We start from the raw sequence: 25,476 nt of genomic DNA, 5'->3' as shown, positions 1-25,476 counted from the left end.
TAGTCTTCAAGAGACAAGGAGGTGGATTTTTGGACGCAGAGGGTATATGATAGTATACCCTGAAGAACGTTGGTTTCTGTTTACTCTGCGTCCAAAAATAAAGTATTGGCACTTTAGCTACCTGTGTGTGCGGCCACCTTCTTGTCTCTGGAAAACTACTGTTTAGATTATTCTGCCATGGGCCGGCACCACTACGAGGACTTTGGTGTGCGTAGCGTTCTCGTGCTCATCTTGTTTTCTGTCTCCTATACAGAGTCTGCTGTCGGTCCATGACGCTGTAGCACAGAAAGACTTTGAGCCTGTGCTGCCCCCGTTACCTGATGGCGTCCTGGAAGAAGATGATGAAGACTCAGTCAAGATCGTCAGTCTGGTCAAAACCCAGGAACCTCTGGTTAGTGAACATCTTCAGGCCTGTCACAGTTATTACAGTATCGTCTAATCGCAATTATTTGAGATAATCGCTTTTTTTTTGTTGCATAATCGTCATAAATCATTTCCATGTCCAAACGTTTAAAAAAAGAGTGGAAATAGCAGATCTACAAGCTTAAAACGCGGCACGATGTAACACGTTTTGAGGTTGTAGATCGGCTGTATCCACTATTCATGTTCTTTTTAGGACATATATGTATACCAAAGTATAAAGTTATTCAATTATGTAAGTTATTTGTCATATATGCCCTGTGCAACTTTTGTTCACGAAGCCTAAAAGTAATTAAATGTAATTTGTATTCATAATGTTCCAATGCTCAACAACAGAAACACAATTAAATCGTTAGTAAAATGTCATAATCGTGACAGCCCTAAACATCACTGCTACATACATTTATTTTCCAAAAAACTTTTCTACATAAGTTTTACAAAATACAAGTGCAGCTTTGGGCTCAGAATTTCACTTCTATTTGCTGAGCAGTCAACAGCATACAGTACCATTACAAGTGGAACCATCATGTTGTGGGTCACTCAAGACATTTCAAACTCTGATAAATCACTCAGCGCTTTAAAACCTTGGTTTTGAACATGACCCACAAAAAGCCTAGTTTGGGCCTGACTGTAAACAGGATTCCACCCAGCTGAATGTTGTTTTCCCCCCTCAATCCAGGAATAGGTTTAAAACATGCTCAGGCCCCTAAGGCCTGTACATAGCATCGCGGCGGCATGCAAAACAAGCAAGGCCATGTGGATGATGTAGAAAAATGCAGGTATTAAAGTTAAGACAACCATGTAACAGGGCGACTGGCCTTGAAAACCATGCAATTTGTCCAGCAACAACATCTGACGCACCGAGACAGTTGAAAGCAATAAGAAAAAGTGGTCAGAGAGAGTCGAAACAGAACGCGCCTGTGCGGCCTACTGAATTTATGTCATGTTGTCAAATGCGAGACCGCTAAAGCCACGCATGCAAAGGTGTAGCCAGGACCAAAGCCCCCGGCTGGACGGGAAAACATAAGGAAAGAGGTTTGTGCAACGGCCTGGATCACCTTTGTCTCTGGGGCTGCTGCAAGCTTTTTTTTATCCGCTGCTTTCTACTGCAGTCAATTCTTCCATATCTCTGTTGCCATATATCTGCTGTGACACTCCGCAGAGTTACGCATTGTTATAAAAGTTTGTGTGTGTGTGTGTGTGTGTGTGTGTGTGTGTGCGTGTGTGTGTGTGTGTGTGTGCGTGTGCGTGTGCGTGTGCGTGTGCGTGTGCGTGTGTGTGTGTGTGTGTGGTGTATATCATGCATCCATATGTGCATGCTTAAGTGTCAGCGACTCAGCTCAGACCGGGCATTCAGAGCCAATAATGGAGAACATACTTTTGTATTGATCCCAAAACTAGATGGAAGGGGACTGACCCGTTGGTGACATGCCTCCTTGATTGATCCAGCATGTGGCTATTTTCCAGACAACAGGGTTACACCCTGGCGTTGGTTGATTGTAGTCAACTACATAAGATGCTCTTTTCCATTGTGATTCCCGCACTCAACATCTGTTGAAAATAATGCTGATTTGGATAACCTTTTCCAGCCATTCGTTTGTTGCACAAAAAAACGCAGCCGGCCCGGCCTAAATGGCCACGTCTTTATACAAATAACTCTCGCTGGAACGAAGTGACTTTATGGGAGTATTTGTGTCTGGACTCTTAATAAAACCAACATGCTCCTAATTTCTGCGCCGTCCATTTGGAGCTCTCTCGCCGTCCGTCTATTCATCAGCCACTGGCTTGTCTCTTTGTTCACCCTCCATCCATCCATCCATTCATCCATCACCATACTCCCACCTGCACCTGCATCTCACAACACACACACACACACACACACACACACACACACACACACACACACACACACACACACACACACACACACACACACACACACACACACACACACACACACACACACACACACACATATACAGGGGGCCACAATTAAGAGGGATGAATCCACTGGAGCGATTGTTGTGGCGAGGATCATGATAGGCGGAGCTGCAGCGAGGAGCGGTGAGCATTGCAAACTGTTGTTCATAACAAGAAGTCTACTGAAAACATATTACGCTGTTATCCCCATAGCAGTTGTTGTAGCTAATGGCCTAACTGCAACGTCCCAACGCCTCACGCTGCAATGCGTTATGAGCTTATTGATCAGCTATTTTTGGTGCTTGACACCCACGTGCAACTAAGTGTAAATCAAGTCTTTCTATGTGGTGCGTAATACAATCCTGGCATTACTTTAAAGGAAGAGGTGGGGTGGTTCTGGAATGGCAGTGCACAGTTGAGTCATCTGGTTGTGTTGAGGGGCCTACGGTCATGAAACATCTGTGATTGGATAAATATGCCCTCTCAACTGCCCTCCTTTCTCCTAACATCTGAGCACAGTGAGCAGTGGTGGACAGTAAAAAAAACGTACATTTTGAGTACTGTACTTAGTGCAATTTTTTGTATGTACTGTACTTGAGTATAATTATTTGTTTTTTTTATACTTTCACTCCACTACATTTCAAAGACAGAAATTATACTTTTGACTCCACTGCACTTCTAGGAAGGGAAAAAGTACATTACTAATTAATAGAAAAAATTAAAAAAAAAATTAACATTGCAAAAAAATGTAACATTGCAAAAAAATTAACATTGCAAATTACACCATGATGAGTCATCACAGTGTAATTTGCAATGTTAATTTTTTTGCAATGTTACATTTTTTTGCAATGTTAATTTTTTTAAATTTTTTTTCTTATTTCCACACAACTCCTTTATGCTATATTAATGACATAGTTAAATATTGAAAATGGGTGGATTTCCCCTTTAAGCCCTAGTTCACTAGCTTGTGAGCTTGTTGAGCTGCTATGTTTTACATGTCTGGAAAATAGATTTTCCAGAAATAGAAAGCCTATTTTTAAATGTGTTTGCATTGATATTAAAAAGAAAACGTATTTCATGATTTGTATTTTATACAAGTAAGTGATTTTAAAAGCAAGCACTCCAGTAACTCAAGTACAAATCGGACGGTTCAACTTGTACTTGCAGTTGAGTGATATTTGACCAGGAGCAACTATACTTTGACTCAAGTAGTAGAGTTAGTTGAGCACATTGTCCACCACTGCATGTGAGCCAGGTTTCTGAGCTGCGGTCAGGCAAAGGCCTGCTGCACTGCCACTAAGCCGCCACAGAGTGACTCAGACTTCTATTCCCTCAGGCTATCAGAGCTCTGAACAAGGACCCAGCTGTATTTAACCAATTAACCCATTAAGACCTGAGGCCGATTCTACAAATGTCTTCTAAATCCTAACAGTTTTCTGAAAAACGTACGTTGTTATATCAGTGGTGCTCAAAACCTATTCATGTCAAGGACCCCCAAAATTATATGTATTTGGCCGCCAATCCCATCTCAAAATATTTTTTTCCAGGGACCCCCAGGAGCAGAGAATTGAGTTAAAAAATATTCGCTTTAAGAAATAGATATATTCAAAGATTTGCACAAATTTTTACGATTTTTCAAAAATGGCAGATCTACAAGCTCATAGCGCGGCAGGAAGTGTCGCGCTATGAGCTTGTATATCTGCTATTTATGAATAGCCAAATATAAAATAATGGTTAAAGTGGTTCAAATCGAAAATGACACAGATGCTTTAGATCAGCTTAGATCAGCTATTTTCCCGACCCACAGGTTGAGAACCACTGATTGAAAATGTCTACCCACTTGTTACTTATTACTACTTTTATTAACTTCTGTGAATTATACCTTGATTTTATTTTATGTTGGACATGGTTAGCATAGTCTGGCGGAGTCTGCCACACCATGATGTGACCAATAAAATGTCTCGAATCATGAGGTTCTCAACACATATAGTGTATGAGGCATGATTGTACATCAGACCCCTCTGCAAGAGTGAATGTCAGATACCAGACGACATAGATTAACATGTTGACGTGTGTGCATTCTTTTTTTTAAAGGTTTGATCCATGAAGGAGATGAGCTGAGAGAAGTCAATGGAGTATCAGTCGAGAACAAGAAACCAAGAGAGATCCTCCCACTCCTTGTTAGTCCAGCAGCTGTTTCTCTGAATTTGATTGATCGATTGAATACTTTATCAACAGTTTGCAAATAGTACAGTGTTACGATTATACAATGATGCTAAAAGGATAACACAAAAAGCCCTAAGGGCTTATTTCCATTGCGGTCGTGTAATGTCCTGAATGTTTTCCATTTCAGTTCTCTCTCTTTCTCTCTCTCTCTCTCTCTCTCTCTCTCTCTCTCTCTCTCTCTCCCTTCCTTCCTTTATTCCTTCTTTTCTACCTTGCTTCCTTTTCAAATGAATTATCCAATGACGGCTGTTGTCCTTTGTGTTTCAAGGCTCGATCAAAGGGTGACGTTACATTCAAAGTGATACCTGCTCCCACCAAGGAAGACCTTTCAACAAATAAAAAGGTGATCATTTTTCATATATAATATAGTATTATTTATAATTAGATAGTATATTTGATTTGGAGCACCCGTAGGCCTATATTAGGAGCTGCATTCACACCTAATAGGTTTCCCTGTTGACTTTAACAATTAACCACTGTATACTGCAATACAATACTTCACCACTGACTATATCTAGCAATCATTGATGTACTGATCTGCTGATTGTGTCCTCCCACAGGGGTTTGTGCGGACTCTGTTTGACTATGATCCCAGGGAGGATCCCACCGTTCCCTGTAAGGAGGCGGCGCTCAGCTTCAAGAGGGGTGACGTCCTCCAGATTGTCAGCAGGGAGGATGACACCTGGTGGCAGGCCTGTCACCATGCAGATGGCAACACCCGCGCAGGCCTCATCCCCTCACAACAGCTCCACGAAAGGTGGGTCTGTGTATCTGGCCATCCATTAGTCATCTATTCATATGTATACGGATCAGTATACTGTATCCATTCAGCTATCTATCCATCCATCCATCCATCCATCTATCTATTCCCTCCTGCCAACATTGCACGCACGTTGTACTGCTGCGGAGGCCTCCCGTGGATGAAGGATGAGGCTGACTCGACAGTGTCAGGCACCAGGGACTGGTAGCGAGCGAACTGACACCGTGAGAGCCAACCCGAGGTGCAGCTATAGGAGGGGAAAAGGCACTCAACTTACATAGACACACTTACGGTGTGATAGCGCAAGGGTTCCCAAAACTTTTCAGGCCCAACCCCCCAAAGGGACCCCCCCCCCCCCCACCAAAATAATTTGGGGGGTCCCGACCCCCAGTTTGGGGAACTACTGTGATAGCGGAGCTATAGCAACACTACAGATCTCAGGGCGGCCGTGGTTCTGCTTTGGGCGATCATAGCTGAATGGGTAGAGAGCCTGCCTGGGAAGCAGAAGGTCCCAGGTTTGATTCCTGGCCCCGCTAATGTGTCGAGGTGTCCCTGAGCAAGACAATTAACTCCCAACTGCCCCCCCCCCCCCCTCCCCCCATCTTGTTTTTTCATTCTCTCCCTGTTTCCCTACAGGAGGGTTGCCCTACAGCGACCTCAAGCTTTGTTCAAGTCCCCGCGAGCCGGCAGGAAAACAGGTGAACAGAAAACATAACCCCCCACCCCGCCCAGATCCCCCACCTGCAAAGAATAAAAAAGCTCATTAAACACTTTCCAATAAACCTATCCGAGATGGTTCGGACCAGAGACGAGAGGTGAAAGGTGCTGGCTAAAGGTCACGGTCAAAGTGAATGTCACGGCTGAGCAGCTCCCACAGCTCCCCCTCTGTTGTACTCAACCTGTCCTGTTTTCTCCACATGCTGCACAGATGATGAGCAAGGTACTGTCATCTCCTGTTCTGTTCCTCTCAATGTCTGATATATGCTTTGGATAGAACGGTCTCCTTGTCCGGTTTTGGAAAGTTTAACCACTTAGAAATGATCAATCAATACGGGGGAGAGAGCTTCGTTCCAGCACTTTGACATCACAGTGGAAAACGGTTGAAAGTTATTAGCCAAACCAAGAACTCTGCTTACAAAATACTGAAACTTTTCAAGGATGAACTCATTCTTGAAATATTGACTAATGGATTTCAGGTAGCTCTCGTTTTTCAAAACCCTGTGGCCAGAGCAGACAATTCCTGTTCCCAAATCGTTTAAAGAATTATTTTAGCTTAAGATAGCAAATAGCTTAAGCAACGTCCCATGATGTGATTTACTTTAACGCCAGCAATCATTTTGAAAGAGCGGAGAGGACGCATCCGTGTTCATCATATACTACGAATATCATTTAGGTTTAAAACTCTTGTTAGTCGTCGTTGTCTCTGTTTACACTGCGACTTTGTTGCTGACATTTGAACATCTGGGTCAGAACTCAGAACATGTGCTCATGCTTCCAGTATGATATTTCAGAGTACCGAATAGCCTATATGTCATTGTCTTGTGGTTTCAATCCATAATTTCTCTCTTTCCTCTCTCTCTCTCTTCTCTTTTTCCAGTTATGGAGGACGCAGACTATGGAGCTATAACAGGACTCAACATTGGTGAGATATCTGACTTTCTCCCCTTATAACCCCCACTGACACGCTGGAGAAGGGAGCTCCCTCCCCCCCCTGTGTGATGAGAACATGGAATGAACCCTGGGCAGGAAACTGAACCGTGGTTCTATTTACAAACCAGGTTATGTGATTTAGTTTTGTGGTTCAGAGAGTTGGAGGATGGACTAGAACAGCAAATGAGGTTTTGAAACGTCGTACCATTTTCCCCATGATTGCCTAGGCTCATGGATCGGATCAAATTCAATTTATGGATCGGATGGGCTGTGTGCGCGCGTGTGACAGTGCCTGCCCTGCATACGCCCGTGTTTGCGTGGGTCTATTATGGCTGATTATGGAAAGGCCCTCGTGTGTATGAGGCAAGGTGAATCGCAGATGTTGCATTTTATCAATTGTAGTCATATGTATTTAATAACCTGTATTTCATCTTCCTCAGGCCAGGCCAGGTTCCCCCACAAGGATGTGGTTCAGACTCTGTCTTTCCTCTAAGTCTGAGCTCCAAACTGTTATTGATCACTTAACCACTTAAAACCTATATACTTAGTTGACCGGGGTCCCCCAGGGCTCTGTACTAGGTCCGCTAGTATTTCTCTGTCTCTCTCTTTTCCACAAAAACAGCCGATCTGCAAGCTCACGTTGCAATGCTTTGTGAGCTTGTAGATCAGCAATTTTTTGTTGAATGTTCAGCCCACAAAAGGGGTAGAGTTCATGTGGTTGAAAGATGCCATAAGACTGATGGCACACATGCGCGCAATCCAACAGTGGGTAGAGTTAGTGAAAAATACACTATATAGCAGTCTACTGTAGAAACACAGGTAAAGGCAAGGCTAAGAAAAACACACGTACTGTACAGGCTGCACGTGCGTGTTTAGTTTACTAGATTCAAGAACTAAACTAATATAAATGATAATAAGAAATACATTTAAACAGAATAGATTTTGACACTATACATTTCCACCGGGTCTCTGAATGTATGAGATAACATTTATTGATACAGTCTATGAATATAAATATAAATGTACTGTCTATAAATGGTGATATATGAGTGAATATCTATTGACAATTGATATGGACATACAGACTAAACAGTGCATATGAGAGTGAATATATGCACAGTGTCAACAGGCTTTAAACTGAGAATATATGTGAATGAATATATGTAAAATCTATCAAAATGCAATATACAGCAAGTACGGTCTCTCAACCGTTATCCTTAACAGGCATCAGTCAGGTTCTGGCAGACTGAAAGATATCATAACATCCAATAGAGACCAAAAACAGAGCTGGCGGGTTAAACCACTGAGCCTCATAGGACTCCCAGAACTGAAATTGCTTATGAAAGTAAACAGAAATTGGCTAATTAATGCTAAGCGCTGGAGTATTTTGCAACGGAGGAGAGCTGCTCCTAATTTTGTGTCTGTTTGCTTTTCAGCGCATGCCAGATCGTATCAGATCATGGTCGGTACACTCTGTAATGTTGTTTTCCCTCTTAGTGCAGATCTTATTTCCTTGCAGAACTAACAACTCACGATTTTCCGTCTAACATGGGCTTTTTTTCATTATCTATTACCCTCGCACGGACCCTTGTGTGAAATTGTCAGGTTGAGTCACTCATCAGCAGCATGTCAACAAAACCCTGAAACCCCGAGAGCAGACCAAACAAACAAGGGCAAAAGGACAGATTATGTTTACGGAGTGTAATTACAGCTGATGTCTAAACAGCCATGGCACCATCAGTTTAGGAACATAATGGTTCCAAACGGAACCAAAACCACATTCATATGGCAGAGATACTGGTTGTCAGACAGCCCTTACAAGCCATGCGTGACAGAATTATTCCAGAATGCTCAATTTCCCAACTTGTCATTTCTTTGCCTCGCGTTGCACCGGGAGTGGTGCAGCTTGAGACTGAGTCAAGCTATAGCGCTTGTCAACAGATTCGAGGTGGCAGTGTAAGTGTTATAGGGGGGGGGGGTTTCTCATCCGGATGCCTGTCACCCATCTGTACTCTCGTATGCTCTCAAGCAGTGGTGGAAAGTAACTAAACTTACATTTACTTAAGTACTGTACTTAAGAAAACTTGAAATGGGACGTTCTGCATAATGAGCACTTTTGTTTTTGTACTTTAAGTACATTGTGATGCCAATACGTTTGTACTTTTATTCAAGTAAATCTTGAATTCCGGACTTTTACTTATAACAGATTTCTACATTGCAGTATTGGTACTTTTACTTAAGTAAACAATGTGAGTACTTTTTACCACCATTGCTCAGCCGGATGCCTGTCACCCATCTGTACTCATAGTATGCTCTCAATGTGTCGTCATGATCCATCTTGTCATCAGCATATCACTGCCACCATCTGAATCCGTGTTAAACAGCCCCAGTGAGGGGTGGCTACAAGTTGAGTGCAGACCCAAAGTTAAATAAATGCATCTGCAGAGGCCTGTCACAATTATTATATAATTTGTTTACAAAGCCTAAAAGCCAAAAAGAAATGTAATTTGTATTCATAATATTCAACGACAGAAGCACAATTAAATCGTTAATCGCAATTATTTGAGTGACAATTAAGCATCAAGCTAAATTTCATAATCGTGACAGCCCTACGATCTGCATATAGGTGGTGATAACCTTGCCCCTGCCTGCACCAACATCTCTAAAGTTCTACGGCTCTCGATTGTGACTTGGATCTTTGACCTTTTCAAATCCAAAGTTAATCATCTCTTCGGACAGCCTAGTGATCAATCCGTCCAAATGTATCATTACAGTATTATTAAAATCTGCCCCTTCTGTTCTCAAGTTATATTGCTAACGAACACACACACACACACACACACACACACACACACACACACACGCAAACAAACAGATGGGACTGATTATAATACTGCTGTGGGCTGGGTAGAAATATGGCTGGAGTTTATTTAGAGATATAACAGGAAGGCAGTGGATTAGTGAAAATGTCAGGGTAGTATTTGTTTAAATTATCATGTAAGTGCTCAAATCATTCCAGAGATCTAGCAAACTTGCCACAAAGCAGATCAAATTGCTGTCTTGACGCTCACTGGAAAGATGTTGGACTGTGTTTTATGACTCAAGACGGGCCAGGTTACTGTCGTTATTAATAATGCCATTATTACGGGGGACAAATTCTGTGTCAGCCAGTCCCTCATGGAGAGGGACTTCTTAACAATCTGACATAATTATGTAAAATAACTCTTTCTGTATCTCCCACACATATTTATCTCAGCTGCCTTGAGGAGGAGTTTCCGACTGGGAAGGAGAGGAAGCCGGGCCAGAGAAGCACGGGCCCGGAGGAGAAGGAGTGTAGGCATGGAGGGCCTGGCCCCTACTACTCCCACCTACATGGAGGTGGTGCCCTACCGCAGAGATCCAAAGGACAGACACCGCCTCGTCCTTCTGGTCGGTAAGAGAAGATACGGGCACCTAGTTTAGGTGTCGCGTTGATGATGCCCTTGTTGTTGGGATTATTCCAGTAATGGAATTCTCAAAAGATGTGGCGTGGCTGTTGATAGAGACTTTGGCCACCAACCGGGATCAATCTGGATTTAAAGCACCATATAATTAGCTCATTAAATCACTTTCCATGCAGTGATTGGATTGACGAGCCACAGTGCCATACATTATGTGTATAGTATACCACTGACAAGTACTGTATATGCATACCTTAGGCAAAACCATGGACGAAATAATATGCACTATAGGCCGCAAAATGAAATCCCCAATGAAATGTATATACCCAAGTGCTGTCCAACATTACCAGATTGTCCAATGGCCTGATATAGTCTAGGCAGTGGATTCAAGAGGCTTTAGTTTATTCAATAAAAACAAAAACACACACACATTCACGTCTGAGCATGCAGTGGTTAAAAAGAACCAATTGATGAAGATTAATGGTTTTCGGTCTTGATTGGAAGAAAAATCCACCTCCATCAGAGTAAACCAAACACTGTCAGAATACTCGAGTCAAAAATATATTGTGGTCCCAAAGGTTGCTTAGGAGCCCACCCGAGGTTAGGTTTACTGCCAGTCCAGCGGGTCTGGTGTATGTATCTTTTAGCTATATATCTCCCTAGGGGAACTTACCATGAGGCCCGACTGCAGGCCTTTTTAATGTCATATGGCAATATGGCTGTAGGTAATCCACGAAGGAGGAAAAACTGATGGCCAAGACGAGAGGAGCGGGGGGTGGGTGGGGAGGTTTAAAGGAAAGAGAGAGAGCAAGAAAGGCAGGGGAAAATGAAGAGGTGTTGTAAGCACAGAGATGTGAAGTAGAGAGATGGATGGATGGATGGATGGATGGAGAGAGAGAGAGAGAGAGATGACTGGATTGTGAATACGTTTTTTTTATAAAAATCGGCCAAGCTCTCCATCATCAAACTGGAACAGTTAAGACAGCTTGGATTTAGCTTTAGGCCGCTTTAATTGACTTGGAGTCCACCCCGACTCTGGATTCTGTTTTACTGTCTGCAGTAAAGGCTCTTCGTTGACCGGAGGTCATCAATAGGGGATATGTAGCTTATTGGCAACAAGAGTTTATGGAAAGGAAAGCCAAACTTGAAATCTCAAAAACAGGACCGGCTGGATCAGGTTTGGTTCCGTTGAAAATTTAACCTTTGTTCTAAATGCATTTTCTACCCACTTTGAACGAGACAATAGACTGTTAACGCCAGGGGAAGCTCAGCGTAGATCAAGGCCAGGCAATTTAAGTCTTTTTAAAGATCATGTATCTTTTGAATCTGTTGAAAAACGGACCGTTGCCCAATGATGCTCCTCTTCACCGTTTTTAAAGCGCCTGTATAAGGCATTAGCAATGTAAGAGCTGGGAGTCTATGAACCTGATAGTTTGTAATGTATTGAGGTCACGCAGCTCTGTGATGGAAAAGGCAGGTATGTCAGGAATCCTACTTTGCAGACAGCAACTCCATTTCAGCCTGATGCAATCTGGGGCTGGGCCTGTGATGCTGATCAGAAGAAAATCCCAGATGCTATGTCGCATGTGTGTGTGCGCGCGCGTGCGTGCGCGTGTGTGTGTGTGTGTGTGTGTTAACGTGTGTATAAATGTCTTTCCGTGTCCACATCAGCATGTGCCTCATCCTAAATGCATCCCCCAGTCACAATGATACTCATACTGAAGTGTGCAAGCTTCACAGATGTCACATCATGACATGATGCTATGGATTTCCCAGAAGGCCTTATGGAAGGACTTGGAGCCTTTTGGGTGACAGATGAGAGAGAGAGAGTGTTGGTGACAGATGCAGACAGACTGAAATCAATATGGAATCAAAGCTCTATCTGTCTGCCTCTTTTTCTGGTTCTCCTCTCTGTCTCTCTCTCTGGTCCTCCTCCTCCTCTCTCTCTCTCTCTCTCTCTCTCTCTCTCTCTCTCTCTCTCTCTCTCTCTCTCTCTCTCTCTCTCTCTCTCTCCCCTTCTCTCTCTCTAATGATAAATACAGATGCATCACTGAATCACTAGGATGAAGGACTGTTTGATCCCGGGCTTGTCGTCAGGAAAACATTAGTGCTGAGTGCAATGTTGCATAACCCCCCCCCCCACACACACACACCCCCACACACACCCCCACACCCCACTTTCCATTTAAAACACAGTTTTTTTGGTCTTTGTCCTGAGGGCCCAGCGGTGTTGGTGTCAGTGAACTGATGAAGAGGCTTCTGCTCTCTGATCCTGAGCACTACGGTGTCGCCATGCCGTGTAAGATACCACGTCTAAATCCTTTATCGTTTAACAGCATAGCCACAGACTGGGCTATGCAATGACGCGGATAACGATTAATAACATACTAACTTATAGTTACATAATAACTCCAAATCAAATATTTTGAGAAGCGGAAGGTGGGAGTTCACCCCATCAGGTCAGTCAGAGAAATTAACACTCTGATAGAAAAAAAATCTTTGATTTACATTTCAATGTTTTGGCGTTCATTACCAGGCCTAGAATAGCTGAAAAAACATATTCGACCCAAGTCTGAGGTTACGCATACCTATTCTACATACCAAACAACTCCATCTGGTTAAAGCACTATTCTCTCTCTCTCTCTCTCTCTCTCTCTCTCTCTCTCTCTCTCTCTCTCTCTCTCTCTCTCTCTCTCTCTCTCTCTCTCTCGTTCATTCTGCTCTCTCGCTCAGACACCACACGAGAGAAGAGGATGCTGGAGAAAGATGGGATGGACTATCATTTTATCTCACGGCAGATGTTTGAAGAGGACATCATCAGTCATCGGTAGGGGTGTAAAGGTTCCAGTAAATTTTCAATAAACTTCCGTAAAGTGTTAAATATTTTCCACGGGAAGTTATGCTCAGTTATCGGGGAACTTTGGAAATTCAATATGCAAATCATACCGTTTAATAGTGAACTTATTTTGGTGGAAAATACACATAAAAAAGCAATAATAAGGTATTATTGTATATTATTGTTAATGGTCAGCCCATTTAATTGAATTGTAACCATGCAGTACATTCTCCCATGTGCAGCCCACACATACTCCCAACACAAGTCATTGTCTGAGCCAAAGGAAAGTTTTTATTCAGGAAAGTTTTTATTATATTACTGGGGTGAATATATTTTATATTTGTTAGGATATTTCAGTAACCAGCAGATAGTAGACTAAAGCAAAATATCACTGCGCAATTAATAAGTCATGGACAATAGATTTTTGTTCATACATTTTCTCCAGGGACTATTTTCGGCAAGCATTTTCAAATCAATCTGTGCTGTAAAATGCATTAAATCACAACAATAATGTAACTTTGACTAAAAGATGTAGTCTGTTGATTACCTATCTCAAGCCAGTTTGCAAGTTGATCAGACAAACCATACTATGCTTTGGAAAACGGTCAGCATTCATTTCAAATGAGTCATAGTCGATGGGTTAAACATGCCAGACGAGTTCTCAAAATTATCAGGATTTCACTGTGTACTGTACCGGCCTTCAGCTGGGTTGTCTGCCTGCTATCTCTATTCTCTGTTCGTGTCTATCTCCTTTCATCACTTTCTCTCCCTCTCCCTCTCCCTCTCCCTCTCCCTCTCCCTCCCTCTCTCTCTCTCTCTCTCTCTCTCTCTCTCTAGGTTCATTGAATATGGCAGATACAGGGGCCACTATTATGGAATCCGTATGGACTCGGTTCTCCAGGTGATAGCGGAGAACAAGGTGTGCCTTTTAGACGTGCAGCCAAATGTGAGTGACAAAGCCATCACACTTGACCAATCACTAGCCTTGCTTGAGTAAACGATCAAAGAACCAATCACTGGCGGACTAGTGGGGTGCCTGGACAGTCAGTCATTTCAAATTGAAGAAAAAGTGTTGTTTTCACTTCTAATTTGAAGTTAAGGTCTATAGAACCATTTAGGTTCGAGTGTCAAGAAACCAGATTGATTTTTTTTCCCCATTTTCCAAAATGGCAACAATCAAAATTAGTCTACATGTAAGTCAGATTTCCAAAAATCTTAACTATGAAGGCAAATCGTGTTAATGTAGGGCATACATGTTTTTAGGGGTAACAAGGGGTGCTGAATCCATGCTGAATGCCCAGCTCAAAAATTTCTGCTAATGCCTAAAAATAGCCACCACTATGCTGAAATATATGGATGGCCCAGCTCAGTCCCTGAATCTGGAGCTTATCAAATCGGTACAGGGGAGCGGGGGGACAACCCAGGACTCCCTGGTCTTTCAGATGTCATGGGTTCTACTCTAATGTCTTGTTAGACACTTTTACGAGTGAAGAAATGTCTTGTTAAGGAATGCGAGTTTTAAGCACTTTACTCACATTTGATTTCAAATCAGAATATGGCATTGGATTCCTCATAATATGAAAACCTTAACAAGCAATTCATTCATTCACTCATTCACTACGTGAGCACATAGACCTCTTCTGACTATTCTTGTGGAAATGCACCGATACCAGAAGAAATATTGCTTCTTTGGGTAACATGTCTGAAATACCAGTTGCCACTCCTGATCCTGAATCCATATATACCATTTTGGATAATCCAATCAAAAGTTATAACAGATACCCTATTTTGCTAAGACTGGTGTGGGGTTGGGAACCGCTGACACCCCCTAGAGGCCATTTTCTTTATTTGAGTGCTTGACACTCGAACCAAAAATGTTCTATAGACCCTTACCTTCAATTTAGTAGTGAAACTGAAGCTTTTGCATCAATTTGAAATGACAACATAAAATTACCCATACTCGACCCCCCACTAGACTAGAAATGACATAAAACAACAAGAATTGTTATTATTTGATTTATGTCATTTAATCTGAAACGCTGAGTGTGAATTGTTTGTGCTCCAAGTTGTATTAAAATGAATTATTGTCCTGCCACCCATCACCAGCCCACCACTACCCCTTTCTGTGTTTCCATCACCTGCAGGTAGTACAGCATTTGTACACCGCTGAGTTCAGGCCATACGTTGTGTTTGTGAAGCCGCCGCGGATCGAAGAGCTGCGTTTCACTAGAAGGAGAACTAAATTCATCTCTGACGGTGGAGAAAACAAACCAGCCAGGATATTTTCAGTAAGGCTAACCATAATGTCACTACACACACACACACACACACACACACACACACACACACACACACACACACACACACACACACACACACACACACACACACACACACACACACACACACACACTATGTATTAGAGATCAGGTCAATACCTTAAACAGAGACACAACAGTTACCTCAAGCAGAAACCAACTGCGGTTGCCACCCAACCCATCCAATGATGTGAACCCATCCTGTCACATCATGTAACCACCCAGTCAGTCATATCCTGTCACAACTCAAAGCCGTCAACAGTAGCCAACAAACCCATTCCATGGGGGAAATTCAGTTGCCAGAGGCAGTACAATAGTTAAAGTACAGGTACAGAGTAAAATAATTACTGTAAGATACTGAAAGAGTAACAACACAATGCAAGGAGGCAAAAAGAAGAACAACATCACAAAAACACTGTCAATAATAATAATAAACATATACATACAGTACCCTGCACTATGCAGAAACACATATACACAATCACAGAGTCGTTGCAGTATCCCGCACTATGCATAAGCAAATTATACACACGATCACAGTGTCGTTATGACATCAACAGAAGAATATAGCAACAACAGAGCAATACTTTGAATCAACTAGTATATCCACAGCATAACACAGACAATGACAGGCAGCAGCAGGCAGCAGCACATCAACATGTAGAAAAACCCTCAGAGAGCTGCTAGACCTGCCCCACAGGCTCTGTTACACAGAAAAATCCTCATGGCCCTATTTAGAAGATCTATGACGCAAAGCACAAATGTGTTGGGTGTGTGTCCAACTCTAGTTTTGTTTGTCAAGCACTACATTTCCTTGGCGCAGCGCAAGGTGCAAGGTGCATGGTCATCTCTGATTTAATCATGGGTGTGTTTTGGGTAAAACATAAATCAGAGTGTCATCTCCCATTCCCTGTAAGAGCTAGTTGCGTATTGTTATTTTAAATGACAGATTCAGCATGTTGGAGGAGTCAAACAATTTTCTGCTGTGGAAACGGATCGTACACGAAGTGAAAGCACCTTCTATGGGAGCAGAATTAATAATATAATATGATGTCAGGGGACGGGGGTCAGAATTTAAGCCTTCCTCCCGTAGTGTAGCCTAATGACTCCTATGCCCAAAAGACATCTGTAATATTTTCACACTTAATAATGACATGCTCATTCTCAGTTACTGTAGGTGCTTTTTTATAGCACTTGAGCATGACGGACTGCTGTGCATGTCAGGAGCCTAAAATATGAGATGACATGTTGAGCAGAGATAGATAAAGGAAGCCAGGGGGCTTGAACAACATCTATCAGTAATAAAGTGTAGGCATACTTATTGAAATAAAGTGCATGGACGTTTTCTATGATGCTGAGTCTCTCAGAAATGTCATCTACCTTGTTGAATGTGAGTGCTGTGTTGAATTTGGATGGATTTTGACTGCAAAGCAGTGTGCACGCATTGCAAAACCGCCTACGTGGGGGGGGGGGGGCGCACATCTTAATGAAAATGCCCTCTCTATATATAAGGAAATACCTGCGCCGTGATTGGACTGGATTTAAGACCAACTTAGGGCAATTTGACTTTTCTTTATGTATCTAAGATAGCAATTCACCAGAGTGTAAAATAGGGCCAGTGTTAATTTAACTCTGTAGTGTATAAATAAGGTATTGAGGATTTTACTGTGTGGGGTCAATTGTGCCCTATGTATAAGAATATGGCTACACTTATTAAACCTTATACATCCTGAGGTTTGACTGATTTGAAAAAAGAGAATAAATCCAAAGTGTACGTTATGACCCTTATTGACCTCTGTCCAGCAAAGTCCTTGGTCGGCTCGTTAAAATTCACTTTCTGCAGTAAGTCACTCTCACTCTCTGATTTGGTGAAATATTTGAGAATATACAGTATGTGGTTTCTAAAGCGGACACACAGAGACAGAGAAAATACAAGAAGCTTGACCCAGGAGAATCTACAATGCCTGGGTGTGAATTATTTACCTGCAGGAAGTGAGAATTTCTCCAAGGCCTATCCACCTGTTTCCGCGGGAATATACTGGGGCAAAGGCCTGGTGGGGGACATATCCTGCGGAGGCACAGGAAGTAGGAAGTAGCATTTACATTTGCCAGCAGAACATAGCTGGTCACAAATCGCATACATAGACATATAAAGGTAGACGCCTCCTCTGGCTCTGAAGCGTCGGCCTCTCGGACGCACTTCCGCTTCCTCTATGCTTCTGGGGGGCAGCTGGAAATTTCCGTGTGCGTCACAGAAGGGGGCATTCAGTAGGCCAATCAGACGCAGGTGGGGGCGGGACAACTAGATTCTGACAAGTCCTGGAAAAGACGCGCTGTGGGTTGGCCAGTAGTCAACACGCTGTGATTGGCCAGTGCCCGTTCCCCCCGGAAATATGGTGGCCACCATACCAAGCATGTCGCTAGCTTCCAATGAACTGCAGAGGCCAATGAGGTATCTAGGTTTCTATATCTGTGGATCGCATACTATGGAATCTGTGACCAGCTATGTTCTGCTGGCAAATGTAAACACACTGTGCTGCTACTTCCTACTTCCTGTGCCTCCGCAGGATATGTCCCCCACCAGGCCTTTGCCCCAGTAACTTCCCGCGGAAACAGGTGGACGTGGCTTCACGGAATCACACACACCTGTCTGTCACAAATGGAAGTGGTGAACGCTCTATCTCAAGAATTGCTCTGGTATAGAAAAACGCCCTGGGCTCTACTGGCTGTAATGCAGCACATGTCCTCTCAAAATGCTGGAGAATCCATTTCCTTTTGTTGCACATAAAAGCCACTTCCAAGTGGACCAGTTGTTGCTCATTGATTCCTCATACATGTCAATCATCAGGGGTCATGTCCTAAAGCTAATTCTTAGATCATTTGATATTCATATAACAGCATCATATAATGTCATGTCATGATAATTATATCATGGTAAAAAATGGTTGCAATTTGCAGCTGTATACCTATTAGTAATTTGTGTACTAAAAGTACATTGATTGTGTGTGTACATTATGCATGTGGCTGAGATGTGTGTAGGGTAGCCTACATGCACTTTCCATCAATCTTGCAGGTCTTCACTTGGTGCCACAACTCCTCCATTCAATTGTATGGGCATGGGTACGGACCAATGTTTTGGACAAAAAGCCAGTCTCATGGCGTAGCCAGTTAGTGCACTGACGTGACCACATGTTCCTTCAATCGTGAGCACCAAGAAAACCAGCCACAACAAAAGATCTTTAAAACAGACAGATTGTGTGTAGTACACACAGGACTATAATTTGTGCGAGAACAGGCGTGGTGGACAAGCTTCTGGAGAATGCAGTGCGGGGCAAGGATGCATATGCCTCCCCCATGGAGAGGGTGCCCTCCTAGGCGGCTGCCTGACGGCTGCCTGACCACCACATACACAGTTAAACACAGACATGCCTTGTTTTCCACATGGTTGACCCTCTGACTATGTGAGTTTTAAGAGACAGAGAGCGTTATTGGAGTGGGTGTACAGCTGCTCCATAGAAGCTACATACAGTGGACACATTTCGCCAAAGGGGGTGGCAGAGTTACAGGAGTGAGTGAGTGAGTGAATGAAGGCATGAGAGAGGGCTAGATGGCAGGGTGAGTGAGTGAGAGAGAGAGACAGACAGAGGGGGTTGGGGAAAATAGTTTGTTGTGTATATTTCATAACATTGAACCAGTGCTGGAAAAAGTTATACTTTTACTTAGTAAGTAAGTAAAAAATAAAAGTATCAATACTGCAATGTAGAAATACTCTGTTACAACATGGAATCTAATCCAAGTAACAGTTCCACTTGATTTAGTGGTATAAAACTGGCAGTCTCCACAAGCGTGCAGCAAATATATGCGTCTGCCTGTATGAGTGTCATGGGATGGTGCATGTCTTTGGCAGGGCGGGCGATCACTGCAGGTCACTTTCGTAACACCCATCTGGCTTCTCATGCAGCGTTCAACCCTGCTTGCCCTTATTAAAACGCTGGGGTCATACACCTGCAGCTGCAACATGGCCACAGGCTGCCTGTTGCCAACCACGAAAGCCTTAAGAGAGTTCAGGCACATCTTATTGGGCCATGCTTACAAGTTGCAGAGCAGCTGTTGCCAAAAGCCCTCTTATCCTTTACTCCCAGCATGTAATGACAAGTCATGTTACACATTGCCGTTTTCATGGGATTTGTTTCACATCCATCCAAGCTACACTGAGATCACTGTGAAATGGATTCACGTCTTTCACTGCCAGAGTATACAACGAAATAAGGCCCAGACTGCGATTTCGTAAACCTTTTCAAGTAGTCACAGAACATTTATCTCCAGTATGATCGATCCCCTGATGGTTGCTAATCATGGAGGGTTCGACCTCCCGTTCGCTTGTTATTCGCCGTTGAAAATAGCATGTCTCGCCAAAAATACATAGTAAAACACAGGAGCCGAGATACAGGCTTTTTCCCAAATACTTTAAACAGCAAGTCAATGGAGCAGTAAATCTTTGGATCACGTTATCTCCTGATTCTGTGGATCTTTTTTTTTTTTTTTTTTTATAAACTCGTCTTTCTCGTCCATGGCAGGCTGCGCCTTAGCAGAATCCAGGCAAATCATCCTGTGGAGGTTGTGTGGAGTGATTGTTGACACAGGTGTTTTTCATTCGCAGGAGGAGGATTTCGAGGGTATGATTGGCTCGGCGGACGTCATGGACGGCCAATACGGTCACCTGTTTGACAAGGTGGTTGTCAATGGCGACGTCACCGTGGCGTTCAAAGAGCTGAGGGCCGACCTGGAGCACATGGAGGAAGCAGAGGTCCAGTGGATGCCTGCAGGATGGCTTCACTCCTCCAAAGAGACGCAGAGATGCTCTGATCATGTGACAGGCAGTGGTGGAGGAAGTACTCACATGTTTTACTCAAGTAAAAGTATCCATACAGCAGTATAGAAATACTCTGTTATAAGTAAAAGTCTGGTATTGAAAATTTACTTGGGTAAAAGTGCAAAGGTATTGGCGTCAAAATGTACTTGAAGTACCAAAAGCAAAAGTACTTGTTACTCAGAATGTCCCATTTCACAAGTTTTCAAAATGTAAGAAAAAAAAAAGAACGTTCGAAAATAGCAGATCTAAAGCTCACGCCCCTTCGCATCGCGACACGTTGTGATCTTGTAGATCGGCTATTGTCAAATAACCAAAGTATATATATTGCTGGTGGATAAAGTGGTTTAATGTATGTTTTGTAATAATAATTATCTAAATCTACAAAGAAACAAAAGTTTTCAAATAATTGTAGTGGAGTAAAAGTACAATATTTGCCTCTGAGATGTAGTGGAGTAGAAGTTAAAGTATTGGAAATATTCCAGTAAAATAAAAAATACTTAAACTACAGTACTTGAGTAAATGTACGTGACTTTACACATCTGCTGACAGGCTTGATTTGAACTATAGGATCGCCTGCTCATGCAAATATAGCATAGTCATCTGAATGACAAACCTATATGCTCTTATTTCTTTTCTTTCTTTTCTGTAATCCTTTTATGCTTACACGTATAGTGTTAAAGAGGTCAAGAACATGGAATTATGTTTTTCTCAAAGCAAAACAAAGCAAAATACAATGAAAATTGACAATAATAATAACATACTCTTAGGATATCTAATATAGCTTGTTTAAAACCCTGTTCATCTTTTAATTCACACTTGAACCATAGCATTACATATTTAAATGATCTGATTTATTCTAACACCCAGATGTTGTTGAACTAGGACTGTATTCCACCAGGGCCCCTGAATATAAACCAGTGGTTCTCAAAGTTGGGTCCGGGGACCCCCAGGGGTCCTTGGAGGGATTCCAGGGGGTCCCCAGCTAATTTAATTAACTAAGTTAATACGTTAATATGTTAATACATTTATACGTCTGCTATTCAAATAGCATCTTAAATAGCATTGAGCACTGCGAGCTTGTACATGCTATTTTTTTGAACATTTTTATTATAAAGTATTGGAAAATGTTGAATAATTTAGATTAGTTTTTTCTGTGACTTTTCTGTGTTTCTCTTCTGTTCTGGTGGTCCTTAGTTGGCACAAAACATTTTTAGATGGTGGTCTGCCGCCAAATGTATATCAATTTGGGGGTCCTTGACATGAAAAAGTTTGAGAACAACTGGGCTATATAACTAATTTGCCAAAAAGAAACACTTGTCACTCTCTTGCCTGATTTTAACTCCATCATACCATTGTGTCCATCCTCCACTGAAAATAGCAGATCTACGGTCGGGCGCACAATGAGTTGCATAGATCGGCTATTTTTGGCGCACGTCACCGTCATACGACAAAGTATAAACCAGGCTTCTGCCTCCCTCTGTTCCAGAGCCAGTGTTTTGCTCTTTGAGTTTGAATTTGGCTAAAATAACGTCGTCGACTGAGAGGGGGGGAAAAAAACACAAACCTCCCCACAACTTGTGACTGCGTGCGGTCCTTCTCTGCCAAGTTACAAACATCAGCATGTAATTATTCTGACAGATGCCGCACTTCAATTAACTGTAACGCACACCAGAGAAATATTATTAGTAGGCCTGGTAGTCAAAGAAGGGGATACTTTGCCAACAACACGCTGTACAAACAAGATAACGGTCCGCTGAAAGCCTCTGTGGAATAAGAGCCATGTTTTAAACCACCACTTCAAGTCCTCATTCGTGTGACGATGATTTTAAAGGAGTAGTTCACCCAAAAAATGACTTATTTTCTATCAATTACACACCCGAAGCTTTGAATACAAGGTACAAGGAGATTTTCTAGTTTTTGTCGCATTCCTAAGCCAATAATCTGGTAGGAGACTCACTGGAGACGGAGACTCAAAGAGTCTCATCAAATTATTGGCTTAGGAATGCGACAAAAACTAAAAAAGTCCATGAATTCAAGGCTTGGGGTGTGTAATTGATAGAAAATAAGTAATTTTTTGGGTGAACTACTCCTTTAAAGGACTACACCAGCGTTAGGCTACTAGTACTACAACATTATCCATTGTCAACATCGGCCACATAGCTGACATTAACCTCGACCGTTTCCCCCAAAATTGATTTATGTTTCAGATATTGTGGGTCTTTTTTTGTGTGTTCATATTCAATAAATGTTGTCAGAATGTAGCAGGACATTTTTGTCAATGTTACACTAAAACTGTATTCTCTTTCATTTCCCTTAAAAAGCAAAAATTCAAGGTCAAAATGTATAAAAAAAACTATCAGGTTCAGGTAACAGCTATTTGCGTAGCCTAGTATGTTGACTGTTACAAATGGTTCTTTGAAAGCATCAGTTAGGGCAGTGGTTCTCAAAGTGGGGTCCGCGGACCCCCAGGGCTCTGTAACCCTATATACATCTACTATTTGGAAATAGCCAGCATTGTGAGCTTGTAATCTCAAATGTGAGCTTCTATTTTCAAAAAATCTTTAAAAAATCAACATTGAATGAAACATGAAACATTTTAACAAATGGATGGGGTCCCTGGCACAAAATATTTTCAGATGGGGGTCCGCAGCGCAGCCAAATACATATTGCTTGACATGAAAAGAAATTGAGAAACTCTGGCCCAGTATGTTGACTGTTACATGGTTCTTTGAAAGCATCAGTTAGGCTAATTAGCTATAGAGTAAGGTAAGTTTTCCATTCCTGTTAAATTGCAGGCTGGCTGTCATACGGCTGCTCTAACATGAATCATTATTCTTTGTGAACAGGTCTGTGGCTGTGCTCTACAGTAAGCTACCATTATTGAGGCAGTTGAAACATAATTGGCACCAATTTGCCATTAGTGACACCCCATTAACAAACATCCACATTTGAATGCATGGTTTTTCGAAGAGGCACATGGAGCACATTTCTCCTGTCTCTCCACATGAGGTGGGACTCGAGCTAATTTTGTTTAATGGTTGCATTCCTCCACATTCAAGGGGTTTCCTTCATTCTTTTTTGGACGCCGTGGTCAATTGGGTGTGAAGGAGTGTTAATGTGTCCATCATGTCGTGTTTGTTAGGAAAGGAGAGCAGTGATGTGAAGGGAAGTAAATGTGTTTCCTGGGATTTGGGCCCTCGCAGACAAACAGAGTGTGAGAGAGAGAGAGAGAGAGAGAAAGAGTTATGATGGGACATAAAACCCCACTGTAAAGGCGGTGTGGGACTCGTCGTGAAGCTGATGGTCAAATCAATGGGGTACAGTGTTACGGTAAGTCAGAAGCTTGAGACGACTGACTGAGGTATTCATTAGCACTGGTTAGGCTATCATCAAGCATATCGAACACAACTCCTGATCATTTCAAGTAGGCCTAGCCTTGGTCAGTGGTGTAAAAAGTACTAAAATTATCAATGCCACAATGTAGAAATGTTACAAGTAAAAAGTATGCAGTGTCCCATTTCACAAGTTTTCAATTGTGTAAAATGTGTGAAAATCTTTTGAAAATAGCAGATCTACAAGCTCACAATGTGTCGCATCTCTACGCTTTGTGAGCTTGTAGATCTGCTATTTTTAAATGGCCGAAATGTATGAAGTGGGTAATGTATGTTTTGTAATAATAATCGAAATCTACAAAGTAACTAGTAACCAAAGTTTTCAAATAACTGTAGTGGAGTAAAAGTACAATATTTGCCTCTGATATGTAGTGGAGTAGAAGTAAAAGTACTGAAAATTGGAAATACTCCAGTAAAGTAAAAGTACCTCAAACCTGTACTTAAGTACAGTACTTAAGTAAATGTACTTAGTTACTTTCCACCACTGGCCTTGGTTACTTATCGTGAGTATTGACTTATCGTCAAACTTATTTGATGAAATGATTGATTGTAGCCTACAAGAATACAAGTAATCAGTTCTGGGCATAGCGGTAGTCCCTGGTTTTCAGAAGGTGGCATACTTGTTTCCTGTTCCTGTCCATTTTCCCATGGGCTTGGCAGCGGATTTGAACCGGAAACACATGTCACCTTCACACGTGTTTCTAGTTTGAACTCTGCTGCCGAACCAATCAAATGCAGCTATGGGGAAACTAACTGGAACAGGATACGGATATGCCAAATGTTTGAGAAACATTGACTATCAATGGATCATTCTATCTATTATCTACCTATCTGTCTGTCTGTCTGTCTGTCTGTCTGTCTGTCTGTCTGTCTGTCTGTCTGTCTGTCTGTCTGTCTGTCTGTCTGTCTGTGTATCTTCTGAAATTATAGCCTGTAGCACTTCATAAACTACCTCCTCATATACTGTACACACCATCTTATACGATCACCATACTATATGCCAGTGGTTCTCAAACTTTTTAGCTCGAGACCCAAAAGAGAAATTCTCCCTGTGACCCAAGCTAGTGAAAATAGTGAAAATAAGCTAGTGAAAATAGCAGATCTACCCAAGCTAGTGAAAATAGCAGATCTACAAGCTCACAACGCGTTGTGAGCTTGTAGATCGGCAATTTTTACTACTTCTTAAACATTTGTGTTCGGATTTATGGAATTTCTTAGATTTTTGTCATTTTGAAAAATGTCTTCATTAGTTTTTAATTCATGAAAATGTAGGAAATTAAAGAAACAAAGGGGATATTTACTCTGGACCCACGACCCACAAATGGGTTGTTTGGGAACCACTGGTATACGCTAACATGGGCTGTCGGGGCAACACTTGAAGTGATTCTGGGTGAGCGGTGCCAGGTTCCTAGTTAGTTGGGGCATCAGCGGTGCAGCCAAGCATGGCAGTATAATTTCATCACACCGCTGAGGATCTGCAGGCACCCTGTGAGATCATAACGACACCATTAAAGACACCGGAGTGATCCAATGAAAACCCGGCGCTTTGTGCTCTCCGCGGCTCACACTTCAAACATTACACACAAGTATGATGTCAATTGGTCTCATTCAGTCACGTGACCGTTGCCCCAAAAGAGTAGT

At 42.3% G+C, this 25,476-nt stretch overlaps 1 protein-coding gene across 1 annotated transcript in view; it reads left to right on the top strand.

Annotated features, from left to right (window-relative positions):
- LOC308093436 (MAGUK p55 subfamily member 7-like) overlaps positions 1-23,606 on the top strand; it is a gene marked incomplete at both ends in the record, with an annotated part of 30,830 nt that extends 7,224 nt beyond the window's left edge. The window contains 17 exons of the mRNA XM_080439771.1: positions 254-391; positions 2,403-2,484; positions 4,435-4,520; positions 4,835-4,909; positions 5,127-5,323; positions 5,963-6,024; positions 6,255-6,266; positions 6,924-6,968; positions 10,233-10,409; positions 12,635-12,715; positions 13,150-13,243; positions 14,090-14,198; positions 15,397-15,508; positions 17,560-17,655; positions 18,866-18,933; positions 20,231-20,440; positions 23,586-23,606. Coding sequence (XP_080295897.1) covers positions 254-391; positions 2,403-2,484; positions 4,435-4,520; positions 4,835-4,909; positions 5,127-5,323; positions 5,963-6,024; positions 6,255-6,266; positions 6,924-6,968; positions 10,233-10,409; positions 12,635-12,715; positions 13,150-13,243; positions 14,090-14,198; positions 15,397-15,508; positions 17,560-17,655; positions 18,866-18,933; positions 20,231-20,440; positions 23,586-23,606 — 1,665 coding nt within the window. The remainder of the gene's footprint in view (positions 1-253; positions 392-2,402; positions 2,485-4,434; positions 4,521-4,834; positions 4,910-5,126; positions 5,324-5,962; positions 6,025-6,254; positions 6,267-6,923; positions 6,969-10,232; positions 10,410-12,634; positions 12,716-13,149; positions 13,244-14,089; positions 14,199-15,396; positions 15,509-17,559; positions 17,656-18,865; positions 18,934-20,230; positions 20,441-23,585) is intronic.
- Positions 23,607-25,476: the final 1,870 nt, after the last annotated feature.

The sequence above is a fragment of the Gymnoscopelus braueri genome, assembly GCF_963280865.1.
Source record: "Gymnoscopelus braueri genome assembly, chromosome: 10".
NCBI classification, from domain to species: Eukaryota; Metazoa; Chordata; class Actinopteri; order Myctophiformes; family Myctophidae; genus Gymnoscopelus; species Gymnoscopelus braueri.
This window is presented reverse-complemented; position numbering and strand designations above follow the sequence as displayed.